This window comes from Hyperolius riggenbachi, chromosome 12, assembly GCF_040937935.1.
Source record: "Hyperolius riggenbachi isolate aHypRig1 chromosome 12, aHypRig1.pri, whole genome shotgun sequence".
Classification (NCBI taxonomy): Eukaryota; Metazoa; Chordata; class Amphibia; order Anura; family Hyperoliidae; genus Hyperolius; species Hyperolius riggenbachi.
Window position 1 is genome coordinate 116,511,298 of NC_090657.1, and position 21,800 is coordinate 116,533,097.

The 21,800-nt window shown below is 45.9% G+C and overlaps 1 protein-coding gene across 1 annotated transcript in view; it reads left to right on the top strand.

The window, feature by feature from the left end:
• Nucleotides 1-21,264, top strand: part of MRPS7 (mitochondrial ribosomal protein S7) — a 144,933-nt gene extending 123,669 nt beyond the window's left edge. The window contains exons 4-5 of the mRNA XM_068261939.1: nt 20,727-20,894; nt 20,994-21,264. Coding sequence (XP_068118040.1) covers nt 20,727-20,894; nt 20,994-21,215 — 390 coding nt within the window. The 3' untranslated portion in view covers nt 21,216-21,264. The remainder of the gene's footprint in view (nt 1-20,726; nt 20,895-20,993) is intronic.
• The last annotated feature ends 536 nt before the right edge of the window (nt 21,265-21,800 follow it).

The window sequence follows — 21,800 nt, forward strand, 5'->3', positions numbered from 1 at the left end:
ACACCTCACCCCTGTATACCTAGCTAAACAACCCACCCTCACCCCTGTATACCTAGCTAAACACACCACCCCCACCCTTCACAAAACACACAAACCCCTAAACACACCTCCCCCATCCTCCACCCAACACCTTGTCCCACAGCAAACTTTACAGCTTCTTCCTTTCCATCTCCTGTCAGGTTTGATACTCTCTTGGAGATGGTGAAGGATGACCTACGGAAGAAGGATACCACTTTCAGGAGAGCAGGCACACCACAAGAACAACTACTGATCACGCTGAGGTATGTAAAAAACAATTTTTTTATTTGAAAAAAAAAAAAACTTTCCAACATGGAAGACTATATATAAATAACATTTCTATGACACATTTTCACTCTTGTGACCCATGTATAGTGTCTTTGGGGGACACCAGGTCCTAAATTTAGTGCTTTCAAAACCTAAGCACTTGCACGCGGTCCTCTGAACCTTGGATGAAGGAGACAGGGCAGGAAAAGGCTTGGCTCTTCCAAGTCCAGGTCTCCTTCGTCCATGGTTCCAAGGGTCACGTGCAAGGGTGAGGAACAAAAACAGACGGAGGTGCAGGGCAACTAGTGCAGAGGTGCAGGGCATAGCTGCCCGAAAGGCATAGGTATAGTGTCTTTGGGGGACACCAGGCCCTAAATTTAGGTACTTTAAAACCCAAACCACTTGCACGCGGTCCTCTGAACCTTGGATGAAGGAGACAAGGCCGGAAAAGGCTTCCCTCTTCCCTGTCCAGGTCTCCTTCGTCCAAGGATCACGTGCAAGGGTGAGGAACAACTAGAGAGTGCGGAACAACAACAAGCGGCAGAGGTGCAGGGCATAGCTGCCCAAGGTGTGTTTGGGGGACACCAGGCCCTAAATTTAAGTACTTTAAAAACCTAACCACTTGCACGCGGTCCTCTGAACCTTGGATAAGGGAGACAAGGCCGGAAAAGGCTTGCCTCTTCCCTGTCCAGGTCTCCTTTGTCCAAGGTTCCAAGGATCACGTTCAAGGGTGAGGAACAACTAGGGAGTGCGGAGCAACAACAAGCGGCAGAGGTGCAGGGCATAGCTGCCCAAGGTGTCTTTCGGGGACACCAGGCCCTAAGTTTAAAGGACTTTAAAAACCTAAGTACTTGGACATGGTCATCGGAAACCCTATGTGATTGAGACGGGGCAGGGAAAAGTATGGGCTAAAGCCCTGTGCTTGTCTCCTTCCTACAAAGTTCAGAGGGATTCAGAGGACCATGTCCAGGAACAAGAGTAAATGTTGTCAAATGTTAGGGTCTACAGCACTTGTTGGGAACATAGGAGGTGCTGCCTGGAACTCTGGACTGTCTTGGGTGCTGGCCGTGGAGGTGCTGGACCCTGACAGCAGCGGTGTGTATTGACTGCCTCTGAAGCCAGTGGACGACTGGGATGAAGATTGCCAGGGGGGCACCACTGCAGGTTGAGAATGTCTAAATGTTGGGGGTAGGATCAATGGCGTCTCCATGTATTTTATAGCATCGAGGATACTTGAATGGCATGCCATCATGTTGTTGCTTGGCACCTTTTCTAAGTACGGCAGGAGAGAAATGACTGTGTGGAATGCCGGGTGTGCCTGCAGTTTCAACAGTTCACAACTTTGCTGATGCATCTGCTGCATCATCTGCTGCAGCTGTGCCACCACTTGTTGATGTTCCGCACGCGCTTGGTGATGTTCCGCACGCAGCTAGTCAAACTGTGCCCTGTGCACCTCGTGCATCAATTTTATTTCTTCACGGTGGTGTCCATGCATCGATTGTAGCTCACTTTGCAGAGATTCTATGTGTCTCTTATATTCTTCTATTAAATGTCCCCTGTCCCCATCCTGCAGCTGCCTGGTAATTAGTGCCTCGTGGCTCTGCATAATGCCGAGAAGTCCTGAGACAGCACCGGACATCTCGGCTTCGGTCTCCCTTCGGGTTGGAGGGTGGACAGGGGCCAATCGACGCCTCAGTGGGGGGGTAGCTTCTTCACCCCGGCCTCTCGCCTTGTGTAGGGGTTGCCCTGCGTGGCGCTTGTGCCCGAATTTCCCCTGCCGTTGTTGTTGTTGTTCTTCTTCATGGGTCTTAGGAGGTTGAGCTTCATCAAGGAGCTGGGGCCACCTCATGTTCCATGTCTTCACCCAACTCTATTTCAGTCGGTTCCTCGTCTTCAACATAAGTTAATGACTGCCGCCTCCTCCTCCTCTCTGGTATAAATGTGACATTCGTTGTCTCATCATCAAACTCCTCGCTGGTGTACTGTGCCTCTGCCTCCTGTTCCTCAAAGTTGTCTTGAGTCCTGTCGATAATAAAAACGATATATTGGTTTGCCAAACATCATCACATACGTGGCCTACATTCACAGAGCTTTGTCATACATTTATCAAACACTTTATCAAACGACATTAGGTAAATTAGCAAACATTTGAGAAAGTGTTCGATAAAGGTTTGATAAAGCCCTGTGAATTGAGGCCTGTTTTGTCAATACATAATCAAAGTCATGGTAGTTGTCTGTCAACGTCCTATACAATGCCTTCCCAGTTCATGGTCACAATAGTGGTACTTACTCTCTCGGTTCCACGCTTGCATTTAGGAACGTCAATTGTTGTGCAAATTGATAGTCCTTTTTTTTTTTTTTTTGGAGGAGCCACTGCCACTTCTTTCTTCTTCGGCTTTGCGCTTGAGGAACTTGACATAGGCGTCCCGAATACTGCGCCATCGTGTTTTGTACTTTTCACCTGCAAAGACATAAAAAATTGATTTTGATTACTTCTCTTGTAGGTACATCTCAACTGGACAAACTTATGCATCGCTACATGTCACTTTTCGGATTGGGAAGAGCACGGTGTCAGGCATCGTGAGTACCTCAAGGATCATTTGGCGAAGACTGAGGTCCACATATATGCCAGTGCCAGACACCCAGAAATGGCAGGAGATCGCCCAGCGCTTCTGGATCCTGTGCAAGTTTCCAAATTGTGTTGGCGTGCTGGACGGCAAACACATTCGGATTCAGAAACCTGTGGGGAGTGGCAGCCATTACTTTAACTATAAGAAGTATTTTAGCATTGTGCTAATGGCAATGGCCGATGCGGACTACAACTTTGTCTATGTGGACGTGGGGTCGTACGGAAGTTCCAATGACTCTGGAATCTTCCAGCGTACGGCCCTTTGCCAGCGGATGGAGCAAGGCAGACTGCATCTCCCTGATGACAGACCCTGGCCTGGGACAAGGGCACCGGCCTACCCCTATGTGTTTGTGGGGGACGAGGCCTTCGCCTTGTCCAACCATGTGATGCGGCCGTACCCAGACAGGGGCCTTGATGCCAGGCAGCTACACTTCAACGCTCGTTTGAGCCGAGCTCGGAGAATGGTGGAATGCACATTTGGGATCCTGGTGTCAAAGTGGAGGGTGTTCCACACGCCAATGCTGTTGAAGCCGACCAACGCAGTCGACGTGGTGAAGGCAGCGTGCGTCCTCCACAACTTTGTGCGCCAGGAGGAAAATGACACTCCTGAACCCCCAAATGTGCTTTCAATACTGCCGTTGAGGAGGTATGCCACCAGGCCAAGGGCAGTGTCCCTCCGCAACAGGGACCTACTGAAAAACTATTTCTATACCCCGCCAGGACGACCCTGAATACGGTTTTGTTTTTACTGTATTGAGCCGCTGCAGCTAAAGCTAACAAAATTTTGGGATGCATTAAAAGGGAAATAAAAACTCGAGATGCTAGCATAATATTGCCCCTGTTTAACTCTCTAGTAAGGCCACATCTGGAATATGGAATTCAGTTCTGGGCACCACATTACAAAAAAGATATTGCAGTTTTAGAGCAGGTGCAGAGACGAGCAACAAAATTGATACGTGGGATGGAAGGTCTCACTTACCAAGAAAGGTTAGATAAACTGGGTTTATTTAGTCTAGAGAAAAGACGCCTTAGAGGAGATCTAATTAACATGTATAAATACATCAGAGGGCAATATAATAGCTTAGCGGATGAGCTTTTTGTCCCTAGGCCTTCTCAAAGGACTAGAGGACATGATCTGCGCATGGAGGAAAAACGTTTTAGCCATTTATTTAGGAAAGGGTTCTTTACAGTAAGAGTGATTAAGATGTGGAATGCATTGCCACAGGAAGTCGTTATGGCAAACTCTATACCTGCATTTAAAGGGGGCTTAGATGCTTTCCTTGCGTTGAATGACATCCATGGCTACAATTACTAGGTAATGCCAATGATGTTGATCCAGGGATTTTATCTGATTGCCATCTGGAGTCGGGAAGGAATTTTTACCTTGTAAGGGTTTTTTCGCCTTCCTCTGGATCAACAGGGATATGTGAGGGAGCAGGCTGGAGTTGTACTTTGTACTGGTTGAACTCGATGGACGTATGTCTTTTTTCAACCAAAGTAACTATGTAACTATGTAACTATGTAACTATGTATTTTTTGAGTTTTTCCCATTTAAGATTTGTTACACTTTTTAAGTTACTGTAATATTTTTAAATTTGTTAAAATGTACAATAAAAATGTGGTTTACAATTTTCATGGTCCATCTGGATGTTGTTTGCGCTCAAAGCATGCGTGTCTAGGCCACAGGATTGGACTTGCGGCCCAGACACGCATGCTACAAGGTTGTGGCAGGGCCACAGTTGGCAGGGCAACAGGTGGGTAGGGCACAGGTGGGTAGGCCACGACACAGGTGGGTGGGACACAGGTGGGTAAGACACAGGTGGGTAGGCCACGGCACAGGTTGGTAGGCCACGGCACAGGTGGGTGGGACTCAGGTGGGTAGGGAACAGGTGGTGGGTAGGCCACGGCACAGGTGGGTGGGACACAGGTAGGTAGGCCATGGCACAGGTGGGTAGGCCACGGCACAGGTGGGTAGGCCACGGCACAGGTGGGTGGGACACAGGTGGGTAGGCCACAGCACAGGTGGGTAGGCCACGGCACAGGTGGGTGGGACACAGGTGGGTAGGCCACGGCACAGGTGGGTAGGCCACGGCACAGGTGGGTAGGCCACAGCACAGGTGGGTAGGCCACAGGTGGGTAGACCACGGCACAGGTGGGTGGGACACAGGTGGGTAGGCCATGGCACAGGTGGGTGGGACACAGGTGGGTAGGCCACGGCACAGGTTGGTAGGCCACGGCACAGGTGTGTGGGACTCAGGTGGGTAGGCCACGGCACAGGTTGGTAGGCCACGGCACAGGTGGGTGGGACTCAGGTGGGTAGGGAACAGGTGGTGGGTAGGCCACGGCACAGGTGGGTGGGACACAGGTAGGTAGGCCACGGCACAGGTGGGTAGGCCACGGCACAGGTGGGTGGGACACAGGTTGGTAGGCCACGGCACAGGTGGGTGGGACACAGGTGGGTAGGCCACGGCACAGGTGGGTGGGACACAGGTGGGTAGGGCACAGGTGGGTAGGCCACGGCACAGGTGGGTAGGCCACAGGTGGGTAGACCACGGCACAGGTGGGTGGGACACAGGTGGGTAGGCCACGGCACAGGTGGGTGGGACACAGGTGGGTAGGCCACGGCACAGGTTGGTAGGCCACGGCACAGGTGGGTGGGACTCAGGTGGGTAGGCCACGGCACAGGTGGGTGGGACTCAGGTGAGTAGGACACAGGTGGGTAGGCCACGGCACAGATGGGTGGGACACAGGTGGGTAGGACACAGGTGGGTAGGCCATGGCACAGGTGGGTAGGCCATGGCACAGGTGGGTGGGACACAGGTGAGTAGGCCACGGCACAGGTGGGTGGGACTCAGGTGGGTAGGCCACGGCACAGGTTGGTAGGCCACGGCACAGGTGGGTGGGACACAGGTGGGTAGGCCGTGGGACACAGGTGGGTAGGACACGGCACAGGTGGGTAGGCCACGGCACAGGTGGGTAGGCCACAGCACAGGTGGGTAGGCCACAGGTGGGTAGGGAACAGGTGGTGGGTAGGCCATGGCACAGGTGGGTAGGCCCCAGCACAGGTGGGTAGGCCACGGCACAGGTGGGTGGGACACAGGTGGGTGGGCAACACACATCAATAGCAAAAGTGGAATACATCACAATCAAACAAAACACATATGAAAAGCCACAAGCCCCCCAAAACAACACTTGTAGTCAACATACCCTCTGCCGTTTGTTGTTTGCGGTTCAGGTTGGCAAAACCCTCCACATACAGTTTTGCAATATTCTGCCACTGCCTTCTGCAAAGCCTCACATTGCTGTGGTCCTTGTCCCACAGGGCAGATATCTGTTGCACCTGTAGAATCAGGTCCTCCGCTGTGTAGGGCCTCACCTCCACCTCCGACATACTGTCAAACCGCTCCAGCAAAAAGTCACTGCTGCTCCACTCCTGAAATGCTGGGCCCATGTGTCCCCATCCAAAATGGCCGCCAGTACCATAGAGAACGCATAGGAAGTGGGGTAGAACATCCTGTTTTTATAGCCAGTGTCCTGTGCTTTTTTCCGTTTCCCATTGGTTGCAATGAGCGCATGGTGCAGTCAGGCTCCGTTCCAGCTCCGGTCAGGGTGCGTGGTCCGGATTAGCCGGATCCAAAAAATAGCGCATGTTGGAAAAGTGTCCAGATCCGGTCCGGCTCCGTACTGTACGGAACGGATACGTGTGAACAATAATACAACAGAGGCGCCTCACGTGATACCAGTCAATATTCTTTCCCCAAGGATACACACTGCAGCCACTGTAGGGGTGAATCCTCAGCCTCCAAAACAGTAGATATGTCGCCAAAAAGCAGCAGCGCTGTGATAGGCACCCTTGGATAGTATAGTTCCACCTCCAGAGATCCAAATCAATATATGTTCTTCTCCTAAACGTGCAACTCAGTGCACAAGAAAAGGAAAATATGGAGTCTCTCAGTGGAATGATCAACTGCAAAACTTTGAGTCATACCCCCTGATGACGGCGGAAGGCCGAAACTAGTCGGGAAGAAAGCGGGCAACGCCACATTGATCGCTTGTATCTGTAGTACCACACGGAGTGGGAAGCGCTATTGCCAGAAGGGTTCCTACTGGAGTAGGACCCTCTAGATGTGAGTTGATCTTATCTGTTTTAAACTTTCATCCATTTGAATAAAGTTTTGCAGTTGATCATTCCACTGAGAGACTCCATATTTTCCTTTTCTTGTGCACTGAGTTGCACGTTTAGGAGAAGAACATATATTGATTTGGATCTCTGGAGGTGGAACTATACTATCCAAGGGTGCCTATCACAGCGCTGCTGCTTTTTGGCGACATGGATACGTGTGAACGTCCGCATAGCCTTTGCATTGCTATGCGGAACGTACGTTCCGTTTGTACAGTATACGGTCCGGATCCGGCCCGGCGAATCCGGACAGGGAACGCTAATGTGAACCGGGCCTAAACAATCTCTCTGGTGAACTGGTGGCTGGTATGCACAGAAATTTACAAGCAACTTTGCTCAGCCATGGAAAGTTAACTCTGCACTTTCCACCAGGCCAATGGATCTTGCTCTCCATCAATAGTTGGACTAATCAGATAGTTGTCCAGTTCAGCTTTAAGAGCATCCTCCAACTGCAGTGAATGGAGGAGGCACAGCCTTGCACTTGAAGAAGCTGCCTAGTGACCGCTTTCCCTTCCCAGTGGTGGATGGAGCTGCCTTTGCTGCACTCTGGGGCATGGCATCTGTGGTGCTAAGGCGAGCCCTCTTCTCCTTTTGTGCCACCTGCTCCATTTGAATCTGCACCTTTTCTTTGATGTCTGGGACATTCTCTGCACTTACGTAGTCAGTCTTGGATCAAGGAATGAAGTTATGTCCAGTAGCTCCTGTGTGGCTGGGTCGCTGTATTTATCTTCAATGTAGGCAAGAGCTCTGCACTTTATTTCCTTAGTAAGATCTGTGTCCTCTTTTCAGTTAGGGTTGATGTTCTCAGGAGATGGAGAACTGGCTTTAGGTATGACACACTTACATAAGCTTCACCAGAAAGAGCATCTGTAAATTCCTACAGAGGTCCAATGGCATTGTTGATTGATTCAAGGACATCTGTGTCCTGCCAAGTGGGAACCAAGTGACGTGTCTTCAGACAGAACCTGTGATAACGCCTTGTTCTGCTCAAGCACCCTCTCTATCATTTTTTTGCCTTGAACCCCATCTTGTTGCACATTCTGTAATTAGTGAGTGCTCAGGTAAATTAAATTCTTGCTGTGCGTTATTTAGCGCTGACTTCTTTTTCCAGCTATGAGAGAAGACCCCAACTATTTGTTTGCAAAGTGCAGTTGCCTGCTTGACTCTTGCATCATCTTTAACAGCATTTTCAATTGCAAGATGCAGCCTGTGTCCAAAACAATGAAGTCTGGTCTAATCATTAAGTTCCACCGCTTTGATGACGTTTGCTGCATTGTCAGTTGTGATGCACGTCTGGTCCTCTTCTCTTAGTCACCAACTTGACAGACTCTCTCTCAAACCCTGTGCGACAAGGACGTAGGAATAGAGATAGCAGGCATAGCAGTTGCTATGGGGCCCCATCCTGGTAGCAGGAAACGTATTTTTTTTTATTATAAAATTTAGTTTATCAACAGAGCAGGAAGAAAGCACCCTCCACCCTCCCCAGAGCCTCCTTTCCCAATGATCCTGGCTAAAATCTTGAAGCATCAGCAGGCAGGTGAGAGGGGACTATTTTCTCACCAGTCTGCTGTGAATAGATGCCTCCCTGGCTGGCCCAACAATTAATCTGTAGTTCCTGCCAGGGAGGAGGAGCTGCTGCTGGTGGTGTGCCACGGAGGATTCCCTGATGCTGCTGTGCAGAGTAAGGAGACAGCCTGTGTGTGTCATACAGTTCTTAGGAGTGAGTGCAACCTCATTGTTCCATGTGAGTGGAGAGAGCAGCGCTGCTGATGCTGCTTTTCTGGCTACTAATTACACTGTCTGCAAATAGAGAGCAGTAGGGTATTGTACCGTGTTAGCCATCAGTAAAAGCAAGAAGTTTTAAATCAGAATGATACCATTTATTGGCTAACTACAAATGAATAAGAATAAACAAGCTTTCGGCCTTGCAGCCTTCGTCAGGTTTACATCCTGTTAGTTTGCAAGCTGGTGGTACAGACAGCTTATATACATGCAACATCAAAAGGGAAAACATATTTTTTTCAAGCATAAATACGTCATTAAGATGCCTTAATTCAAACAGACCATCTAAATGGGGTAAGATAAGGATCCTTGTTTACTCCATTGCTCACAGACCTGGTATTAGGATTGACCCAGAGGTATCGTAAATTCTTGGTTCACAAGTTCAGCTAGAGTGGCCTAGACAGTTCAAATATCATCAATCTCATACCAATATAGAAAGTTGTTGTCCTTATTCAAACCCTTCTCCACAGCTTTGAACCAATTTATAAATTTTGTTTCTGCTATTAATCTGTCATTTGACTATTTGAAGCCGCCCTTCAGGGCAGTGACACGAAGATCATCCATGCTGTGTCTGTTGGACCGAAAGTGTGTAGCAACTGGGAGTCCAGATTTGGTATCATTAATAGTGTGCCTGTGTCCATTCATACGTTTGCGCAGAGTTTGTCCAGTTTCTCCCAGGTACATAACATTGGGGCATTTAGCACACATGATCAGATATACCAGATTGGTGGACCCACAGGAAAATTTACCTTGTACTCTGTACTCCTGTTGTGAACCTGGTATCGTTACCCTGTCAGTGGAGTAAATGTGTCTGCAGGTCCCACATATTTTTTGTCGGCAGGGTGATGTTCCGTTTTGTTGAGGCCTATTCAAAGAGCTCCTGACAATCATCTGTTTTAGATTGTGTGGTTGCCGATATGACAAGAGTGGAGGTTTCGGGAATATCGTTCTCAGTCTGTGATCCTTGTGTAAACTGGGATGAAGTTCCTTAGCAATCCTCTTTAAGATTTCCAGGTGTGGGTTGTAGGTGACAACCAAAGGGACACGTTCCTCTTTCTGGTTTTGCTTATATTTCAGGAGTTCAGTCCTGGGGATGTTGCTGGCTTTCCTGATTTGGGCCTCAGCCATGGGAGGACTGTAACCTTGTTTAATGAAAGTGTTCTTAAGGTGATCCAGGTGCTTGTATCTGTCCATCCTGTCAGAACAAATCCGGTTGTACCTTATAGCTTGGCTGTAAATTATAGAGTTCTTAATGTGCTTGGGATGAAAACTGTCATATCTTAGGTATGTGGGACGGTCTGTAGGTTTGCGATACACAGAGGTTTGTATGTTGTTACCCCTGATGTATTTGGTGGTGTCCAGAAAGTTAATCTCTGTGTGAGAGTGGGTAAGTTTCAATTTGATTGTAGGATGGAAGGCATTGAAGTTCCTGTGGAACTGGAGAAGATCATCCTCACTTGCAGACCAGATGATTAAAATATCATCAATGAAGCGGAAGTAGGCCAAGGGTTTTATGCCACATGAATTGAGGTATTCCTCTTCGATTTTGTCCATGAATAGATTTGCATACTGTGGAGCGAATCGCGAACCCATTGCCACGCCCATCTGCTGTAAATAGAGGTCCTGTCCAAAAGTGAAATAATTATGAGTGAGAATGAATTTGATCAGTCCAGTAATAGGCTTTACAGGTATGCCCTGACCCTGAAGATATTTACGGCAGGCCACAATACCATCATCATGGGGAATGTTCGTGTACAGGGACTCCACGTCCATCGTGGCCAGTATGGTTCCCTCAGGTACTGGGCCGATGGCTGTCAGTTTGTTCAGGAGGTGGGTGGTATCCTGTAAGTAGCTGGGTCTTTTACAGACAAGAGGTTTCAAGATGTTTTCCAGCCACCCTGAGATGTTCTCTGTAAGAGTTCCGCTCCCTGAGATTATGGGCCTGCCTGGGTTTCCCTCTTTGTGGATCTTGGGAAGCATGTAAAAGCAGGCTGTTCTAGGCTCTTCAGGGACAAGGGTCCTTACATGTTGTCTGATGTTTGCAGGCAATCTGTTAACCATCCTATTAAGTGCCATTGTGTAGCCTTTTGTGGGGTCCCCCTGTAATTTGGCATAGTGAGCGGTGTTGGATAATTGTCTTTGTGCCTCCTGGATGTAGTCACTGGTGTTCATTATGACTATGGCACCACCTTTATCCGCTGGTTTAATAATAATGTCCTTATTCTCCTTAAAGAGAATCTGTATTGTTAAAATCGCACAAAAGTAAACATACCAGTGCGTTAGGGGACATCTCCTATTACCCTCTGTCACAATTTCGCCGCTCCCCGCTGCATTAAAAGTGGTTAAAAACAGTTTTAAAAAGTTTGTTTATAAACAAACAAAATGGCCACCAAAACAGGAAGTAGGTTGATGTACAGTATGTCCACACATAGAAAATACATTCATACACAAGCAGGCTGTATACACCCTTCCTTTTGAATCTCAAGAGATCATTTGTGTGTTTCTTTCCCCCTGCAGCTATCTTCCACTGAAGTGTCAGGCTGTTTCTTCGTGCAGAGTGCAGACAGCTCTGCCTGTATGTAATTCCTCAGTATGTGAAAGCCCAGCCAGCTCAGAGGAGGATTTATCCAGCTTGTAAAAGATAAGAAAGAAGAGAGAAGCTGCTCTAATCTAAATAATACACAGGCAGTGTGCAGAGAGGGGCCTGGAGGGGGGAGATGCATCACAGAACCACAACACTGAAGAACTTGGCAGCCTTCCAGACACAGGCTGACAAGTCTGACAAGAGAGAGATAAGTTGATTTATTACACAGATGGTGATAGTAGAACGTGCTGCAGTAAGCCAGAACACATTAGAATAGCTTTTGGAACTTGTAGGATGATAAAAAACAGGATGCAATTTTTGTTATGGAGTCTCTTTAAGGGATCTGATGGCCTGTTGCTCCTGTGGTGTTACGTTCTGGGCCAGTGTCTTTCTTTTACTCATGATCCTGTCAGAGATTCTGCTTCTGAATTTGTTGATGTATTTATCCAGGGCCGGGTTTTTTCCTTCTTTGGGGGTCCATCTTTTTTTCTTTTTTTTCCTTTTAGATCTGGTGCGTTTTGGTCCATTATCCATTGTATCACAGGCTTCCTTATCATGGTAGTGTTCCTTGAGTCGCAGCTTTCTGAAAAATTCCTCCATATCTCCACAGAGTGCAATCCTGTCTATGGGTCTCGCAGGGAAGAATGACAGGCCTTTGGAGAGTACTGACATTTCAGCTTCAGTAGCCTGATAAGAGGAAAGATTCATTACACCTGTGGGTTGCTCTTTTTCTGCTGCTTGTGCATCCAGGCGTCCACTCTTAATTCTAAGTCTCTGAAGTTTTTTCTTTTTTTTGTTAATTAGGAATCTCTGTAGTTTCGCATAGAAGGTCTGCAGTTTATCCCATGTATATCCAGTGGGGTCATCATTCAGAGACAGTTTCAGGCTCTCAATCTCATCCTTTGTAATCCTCTTACGGTTATAGCAGACTCTTAAAAGGTTATTCCGTATTCTCTCCGAGCTCCTGCTGCAGATTTCTTCTGCAAACCTGCTATTGTATGTATGCAGGGTGGGATTCTGTATACTTAGTCCTTGAGGTATAAGTTTTTCCTTTTTGCATGTAGTCAAGAATATCTTCAGGGTCAGGGCATACCTGTAAAGCCTAGTACTGGACTGATCAAATTCATTCTCACTCATAATTATTTCACTTTTGGACAGGACCTCTATTTACAGCAGATGGGCGTGGCAATGGGTTCGCGATTCGCTCCACAGTATGCAAATCTATTCATGGCCAAAATTGAAGAGGAATACCTCAATGCATGTGGCATAAAACCCTTGGCCTACTTCCGCTTCATTGATGATATTTTAATCATCTGGTCCGCAAGTGAGGATGATCTTCTCCAGTTCCACAGGAACTTCAATGCCTTCCATCCTACAATCAAACTGAAACTTACCCACTCTCACACAGAGATTAACTTTCTGGACACCACCATATACATCAGGGGTAACCGCATACAAACCTCTGTGTATCGCAAACCTACAGACCGTCCCACATACCTAAGATATGACAGTTTTCATCCCAAGCACATTAAGAACTCTATAATTTACAGCCAAGCTATAAGGTACAACCGGATTTGTTCTGACAGGATGGACAGATACAAGCACCTGGATCACCTTAAGAACACTTTCATTAAACAAGGTTACAGTCCTCCCATGGCTGAGGCCCAAATCAGGAAAGCCAGCAACATCCCCAGGACTGAACTCCTGAAATATAAGCAAAACCAGAAAGAGGAACGTGTCCCTTTGGTTGTCACCTACAACCCACACCTGGAAATCTTAAGGAGGATTGCTAAGGAACTTCATCCAATTTTACACAAGGATCACAGACTGAGAACGATATTCCCTAAACCTCCACTCTTGTCATATCGGCAACCACACAATCTAAAACAGATGATTGTCAGGAGCTCTTTGAATAGGCCTCAACAAAACGGAACATCACCCTGCCGACAAAAAATATGTGGGACCTGCAGACACGTTTACTCCACTGACAGGGTAACAATACCAGGTTCACAACAGGAGTACAGAGTACAAGGTAAATTTTCCTGTGGGTCCACCAATCTGGTATATCTGATCATATGTGCTAAATGCCCCAATGTTATGTACATGGGAGAAACTGGACAAACTCTGCGCAAACGTATGAATGGACACAGGCACACTATTAATGATACCAAATCTGGACTCCCAGTTGCTACACACTTTCGGTCCAACGGACACAGCATGGATGATCTTCGTGTCACTGCCCTGAAGGGCGGCTTCAAAACTTCAAATGACCGATTAATAGCAGAAACAAAATTTATAAATTGGTTCAAAGCTGTGGAGAAGGGTTTGAATAAGGACAACAACTTTCTATATTGGTATGAGATTGATGATATTTGAACTGTCTATCTAATCTTACCATAGTCATAGTCTAATGTCCAACCATATTATTATTATTATGTATTTATATTGCTCTGACAACTTCTGCAGCACATTACAGAGTACATAGTCATGTCACTGACTGTCCTTTGAGGATCTCACTCTCTAATCCTACTATAGTCACAGCCTAATGCCCTACCATATTATTATTATTATTATGTATTTACATAGCACTGACATCTCCTGCAGCACTTTAAAGATTACATAGTCATGTCACTGGCTGCCCTCAGAGAAGCTCAAAATCTAATCCTACCATAGTCATATGCCCATAGCAGTCTAGGGCCAATTTTAGGGGAAAGCCAATCTGCATGTTTGGGATGTGGGAGTAACTGGAGTGCCTGGCGGAAACCCATGCAGACATGGGGAAACATACAAACTCCATGTAGATAGTGCCCTAGCTGGGATTTGAACCGGGACCCAGTGCTGCAATACAAGAGTGCTATCCACTATGGCATCATGCTGCCCACACATTCTAGCCACATTATGCTAGAAAAAGACAAACAACGTTATAGACATCATTAGTAGAAGGCTGTTAGTAGGCTGTTAGCACCATCAAAGGGAGACCACTGGCAAGTAGTTTTTTTTTGGCCGGGGGGAGGGGGTTGGCCTGGTCAAAAAAATTGCTATGGGGCCCAGTGAGTTGTAGCTACGCCCCTCCTGTGCGATATTCTCTCCGGTGTGATCACTGGGAAAGTATGCTGTTTGCAGACAGCGACTTTTCATTTCAAATTCATCAGTCACAAATTGCATAGTCAAACTCAGATATAGTTCGGTCGTTCTGCTTGACCACATATCAGTAGTTGTGGCGTAATACTGCACTTTTTCTCTACACTCTGCGTACAGCTGTGGGATGGCAACTTGGTTGAAGTAGGTGCGGGAGGGTATCGCATATCTTCTGTCCAGCGTGCGGAGAAGGTCTTGAAATCCGGATTTAGTGACCGTGTTAACAGGCACCATGTCCCTGGCAATATAGTGCGTTATGGCTGCTGTTATTTCCCAATGTCTTTTGCTGCCGGAATCATATCGCGTCATACTAGTAAAATATTCAGTAATTGTAGACTGTTTACTGCAGTGGGCCTGGGAATCACTTTCATTCAACTTTTCACCGGACTTTTTTTTATCATGCATTCCTTGTGCAATTGCTTTTTATGATTTTTCAAGTGGCGGTATAGGTTTGTTGTGTTTCCGCTTTTAGTTGCAACTTTAGTGCGACAGGTTCTGCACAGTACCTGTTTCTGTTGGACGTCTGCAGTCTTAAACTCAAAATACTTCCAAATGACTGGCGTGCTGCTTTTCTTGGAGAGTAAATCTAACTCCGATTCTGGTTCTGCAGCAGAAGCCATGGCACACATTTCACAAGTTCTCAAAGCATGCGGAGCAGGGGCTATTCTATTGTGAGCCACCAGGTGATTGCCGCCAGTCAGTTCACAGCTTTGCACTAAGACAGTTACTCTACACTATTATCACCTCTGGATGTAGGGGGAACAGCTTTCGATTTCACAACTAGGATCACTTTGTGTGAGCAGCAAGCTGGCAACTTAGAATCCTTCCATAGCTCTCTGACAATCTCTGCAGGCCTTGCAGTTATCAAGACTAGCCTGCCCTGCAACCACAGTTATGGCTTAGGAATAGCACCTTAGTTTACAGTTTGCACAAATTCAACAGTGCCCCCACTGCAGCTTTGCAGAATGCAGAAACAGTCCACAGTCAGCACCACAGTCAGTCACAGCACAGCAGTCATCATCATCATCATCTCGCTGACACACTGTGCAGTGGAGGCGATACAAAACTGAAATGAATGACAGGTGTGTGGGCGGAGTCTGCTGCCCATGATACAAAGTTTAATTGACATGCATGTAGGCGGATTCTGCTGCCCACCTAGCAAATTATATGGAAGCACTGGGAGGAGGGAGTCGCCGAATGAGAGCCTGCATGAGTCTGCCGCCCATAATACAAAATACTATTGTCAGCCTGGTGGCCCGCTCAGCTAATGATGTGGAGGTGTAGGAAGAAGTGAGCCGCGTGTGTGAGCCTACGGGGCGCCGGCGTATTCCGCCCGTAACACAAAACGTGATTGACAGCCTGGCTGCGGGCAGCGTCCAACTAATGATGTCAGAGGTACTGGGAGGAGTGAGCCGCGTGAGTGCGAGAGCCTGTCAGCCGCTCTGCTGATTGGCTGCACACTCGTAGGTGGAAGTTGGGGGGAGAGTGTGAGCCGCTTCCATCATGGTGTCTGAAAGCACTGGCCGCCGCAAACCGCTGCTGCACAGAGTGAAAGAGGGGACTGCTGGACTCGATGGCTGCAGAGGGAGATGAAAACCGCTGCTCTGGCGATCACAGAATTGTCATTTTTGTGATCGCGATTTCGATACTAAAACGGTTTATCGTTCAGCCCTATGGTGTAGTGAACGATTTTTCGTCCGATCAGAATTTATGATCGCTCAAACGATTTATCACTAGAAATTGGACCGTTGGTGACTAGAGATGGCCCGACCGGTTCCAGGCGAACTTTGGGTGGTTTGCGTTCGCATGCGAACGTTCCCGGAAGTTCGGTTCGCCCCCATAGTGCACCAATAGGGTAACTTTGACCCTCTATATCACAGTCAGCAGGCCTGTTGTAGCCAATCAGGCTACACTATATCATGCAGCCACCAAACCCCTTATATAAGGCAGGCAGCGCTGGCCATTATAGTCGTTCGTGTCCCTGTAGTAATTAGTGAAGGGAAAGCTGCTGGTAGACTCTCATAGGGAAAGATTAGTTAGGCTCTTGTAAGCTTGTTAGTTTGCTCCTGGCTGATTGTTATTCCTAAAATAGCACCCCACAACAGCTCTTTTGAGAGCTAATCTTGTTCTTGTGTTTTGTTTTTCCTCCCCTCCTCCCCTCCCCTCCCCATGCGATAAAGTGAGGTGCAAAAATGAAATCATGCCTAGCAGAGGGTTATGGGCCCAGCACACTTCCGCTGCGCCACTCTGCAGTCTGCTTACATTTGTATACAATCTTCAAGTTTAAGAAGGGTACATTAGTTCCCTTCACAAAACACAAAGCCATCCCTGGGTGGGCTTGAACCACCAACCTTTTGGTTAACAGCCAAATGCGCTAACCAATTGTGCCACCGAGACTGGTTGCTAAATTATTTTATGGGGAATTTATGGGGAAGTATAAGGAGTGCAATAAAAATTGTAAAAAAGAAATTAGGCTGGCAAAGATCGAAGCTGAAAATCAAATCGCTAGGGATATCAAATCTAACCCAAAAAAGTTTTACAAGTACATCAACTCTAAAAAAAGAAAGGTTGACTGTATAGGACTCCTAAAGGATGAGGGTGGGAACTCAATGGTGGATGACCAAGGTAAGGCAGAGTTATTAAATGCTTTCTTTGCTTCTGTCTTCACAAAGGAAACCGCACTGTTGCAAATTACAGAGGCAGAAGAGTCTCAATCTTCTAACTGTAATATTAAATACTTAACGCAGGAAGAAGTAAAGGCAAGACTAAATAAATTAAAAATAGACAAGGCACCTGGCCCGGATGGCATGCATCCTCGGGTCCTAAGGGAATTAAGTTCAGTTATAGCTAAGCCCCTTTATTATCTTTTGTGACTCTCTTGCAACTGGCAGAGTCCCAGTGGATTGGCGTACAGCCCACGTTTTCCCATTATTTAAGAAGGGCAAAAAATCTGATCCAGGAAATTATAGACCTGTAAGCTTAACATCAGTTGTATACAAACTATTTGAGGGGTTACTAAGAGATACTATACATGACTTCATAGTAGAAAATAATCTTATTTCAGCATCAACATGGGTTTACTAAAGACAGGTCCTGTTTGACTAACATGCTCAGCTTTTATGAGGTAGTGAATGCTAATATGGATATTGGGAATGCTGTAGATGTGATATACTTGGACTTTGCAAAGGCCTTCGACACTGTTCCCCACAGAAGTCTGGTGCAAAAGTTGAGGCTGCAAGGACTGGGGAAGTGTTTGTGTGCATGAATAGGGAACTGGCTAATGGACAGAAAACAAATAGTTGTGATCAATGGATCGTACTCAAAATGGGAGACTGTTAGCAGTGGGGTCCCACAGGGGTCTGTACTGGGTCCAGTGCTCTTCAATTTATTTATTAATGACCTAGTAGATGCAGTAGTGAGCAATGTTGCTATTTTTGCAGATGATACAAAATTGTGCAGAATCATCAACTCTCAGGAAGATAGTGTCATATTGCAACAGGATCTGGATAGGATGGCTATATGGGCACATACATGGCAGATGAAGTTCAATGTTGACAAATGTAAAGTCATGCATTTTGGTCGTACCAATGGTCTAGCACCATACAAAATAAATGTGATACAGTTGGGGACATCAAACTTGGAGAAGGACTTAGGAGTACTCATCGACAACAAGTTAAATAATCGTACTCAATGCCAAGCCGCTGCAGCTAAAGCGAACAAAATTTTGGGATGCATTAAAAGGGAAATAAAAACTCGAGATGCTAGCATAATATTGCCCCTGTTTAACTCTCTAGTAAGGCCACATCTGGAATATGGAATTCAGTTCTGGGCACCACATTACAAAAAAGATATTGCAGTTTTAGAGCAAGTGCAGAGACGAGCTACAAAATTGATACGTGGGATAGAAGGTCTCGCTTACCAAGAAAGGTTAGATAAACTGGGTTTATTTAGTCTAGAGAAAAGACGCCTTAGAGGGGATCTAATTAACATGTATAAATACATCAGAGGGCAATATAATAGCTTGGCGGATGAGCCTTTTGTCCCTAGGCCTTCTCAAAGGACTAGAGGACATGATCTGCGCATGGAGGAAAAACGTTTTATCCATTTATTTAGGAAAGGGTTCTTTACAGTAAGAGTGATTAAGATGTGGAATGCATTGCCACAGGAAGTCGTTATGGCAAACTCTATACCTGCATTTAAAGGGGGCTTAGATGCTTTCCTTGCATTGAAAGACATCCATGGCTACAATTACTAGGTTATGCCTAATGATGTTGATCCAGGGATTTTATCTGATTGCCATCTGGAGTCAGGAAGGAATTTTTCCCTTTTGGGGCTAATTGGACCATGCCTTGTGGGGGGTTTTTCGCCTTCCTCTGGATCAACAGGGGTATGTGGGGGACGGGCTGGAGTTGTACTTTGTACTGGTTGAACTTGATGGACGTATGTCTTTTTTCAACCAAAATAACTATGTAACTATGTAACTATGATGTATGTGTGTCTTTTGGCAGGAGGAAGTAAGTCTGCTCCAAGAAGTTTAATGCCACTTTTACCTACAACAAAGCATTCCCTGTGTGGCAGCAGAGTGGTGCAGTGGAAGTGTGCTGGGCCCATAACCCAGAGGTTGATGGATTGAAACAATCCTCTGCTAGGTGTACTTTGGTTTTTACACCTTGCTTTACCACATGGGCCAACCGGTGGTCATAGCCCCGTCGTGTACCACCGATAGCTTCCCCAGTGTCCTCTTCCATGTCCCTTAGCGTATTTGCTTTTCCCTTAGCGATGACATGTTCCCAGGTGATTGGTGTTGATGATGACGCCAGGGTCACGCAGTATCATCAACATCTGGCGGCAAACTATTTTTTTTCCTTTTTTTTGTATTGAAATCAATACAATAATCTGTATTGAATTAAATATAAAAAAGCAATTACAAAAAAAAGCTTGAAAATTGTTTGAAATTAATTTAACCACTTGCACAGAAATCCTGGGGAAATTGAACGCCAGGGAGGTTAAATATTTTTCTTGCAGCACATGGTTATCTGATCACCGTATCAGGTTGGTGTACGAGTTATTGCAGCAGTAGGGTAACAGTTGCTTCTGCTCAAAGCGGATATCCAGTCTGAAAACTAATATGCAGGGGTTCTTAAGGCAATGTTATAATTCCCTGCACTGTCTTGTACAGCTTCTTTGGGGACGTCATTGAAGGACAAGACAGCACAGATAACTTTGCTCTACAGGCGTACCCCTGCAAATCTGTTTTCAGGCTGGATATCCACTTGAAAAAGGATTACCACCTGAAGAGGCAGCTGCAGTACACACCGACTAAATATTTCATCTATTTCTAACAAAACATATATTTTGTTTTGGTGTTTTGTGTGTGTTAGGAAGAACGATGCTCTCACGAGTAATAATTAGTGTGTAAACAGTCAAATTCGTGATTTAAATCACGTGCATCACCACGCACTTCCTCTTTCCGGCTTGAAGGAGGAAGTGCCTGCGGTGAGGCTTGCAACGCATCCAATAGGACGCATGCAAGCTATTTGGAGCGCAGGGAGAACGCGGAATTATTGGTAACTAACCCTTTATGTCCCCGCCGCACACCTGAGCTAATTAATGCTCATTTAATTCAAGAATTCGACTGTTTACACACTTGTTATTACTCGTGAGAGCATCCCTGGTTAAAGTGAACTAGAGACGAAACACCCTCAATTATTTCACCATATATATATCAGTGGGAACATTAGAGAAAACATCTACCCAGCTCTCTGGTTCATTCTTCATTGCCCCCTTGTAGCTCTGCTATATTGACTCAGCTATAAAGATTCCTGAGCAAAGCCAGACTGAGTGCTCAGTAAGAGACTTTATCAGGGCTGATAAACAGACTGAGCAGTGAAGAATGAAACCGAGAGCAGATTAGGTGTTTTCTCTAATGTTCCCACTGATATATATGCTAAAATACATGAGGGTGCTTCGTCTCTGTTTCACTTTAAGAACACCAAATAAGACAAAAAAAAAGCCTAGTGGCAAAAGAGTCCCTATACATTTCACGTATAATATTGTTAGAGTAAACACTGAGATCCACACATATTTTATTCCTGGTTACTGTTACTGTGTTTTTGTTTTTGTTTTAGACTTTAGAGAGAATTAAGCGAATACAGCTGGAGAAATATTACAAAGCTTCTGATGCAGAAAGAGCAGCTATTGAATGCAACCCTTATACTATCTTTCATCAAGCACTGGACAAGTCTAAGCCCATTATTGGTCTCACAAGTGTTTTAAAAGGAGCGAAAACCTATCAGGTATGGGCAAAAGTAATTTCTGCTGTCTTGTAACTCAGGGTTTGTTTTTTTTTGTTTTGGTTTTTTTTGTGGTCCATAATCTTGCATTTTCTGTTACAGGTACCTACACCTCTGTCTGAAAATAGGCGTCAGTTCATGGCCATGAAGTGGATGATTACAGCCTGTCGAGAGAAAAAGATTAGCCGGATAAGGATGTATGATAAACTTGCAGATCTAATTCTGGAAACCTTCAATGAGCAAGGAAGTGTTATAAAAAAGAAGAATGAGCTACATAAAATGGCAGAGGCTAACCGGGCTTATGCTCACTATCGGTGGCTTTAAAGTGGGATAAAACTCTGACATAACATTCAATAAAAAATGTGTTTTCCTACTTTTTGTTACCCATTCAGTTATCATATTTGCTTTTGTGCACAAGTAATATTGACCATTTACAAAGTACAAGTTCCCAAAATACGGTTTATGTGCTCTGAAAGCTATCATTGTATTTTACTCATTGCTACTCTTATTATATTTTAAAATCTTCGAGCGAGCCATCCTGAACTGTGCATGCTTGAAGCAGAGAGCTTGTTATCAGCACAGCTAGGAATGTAACAGTGGAATGTAAACAAAAGATAATGTTCTCACCTCTTTGGATGCGGATCATAAGCTGAATGAGCTTTCTACTGCAGAACAAAATGCTGTGTTTAACTGCTTGAATGCTGTTCTGCTACATGTTTTTTGTGGTAGTAGGTTTAAGGCTGTCAGTCTTTTAGAGCAAAGAAGAAATGCTGAGTTTCAGACCACTTTATGTTTGGTTCTCCATACTCCTTTGTTCATAATCCTCCTGAAAAAAACTCTAACTTGCAACATGTGTGGGGACCTCCTCAGGCAAAATAAGTGGAGTATCTGGGCAGGGCTGTGTAGTCA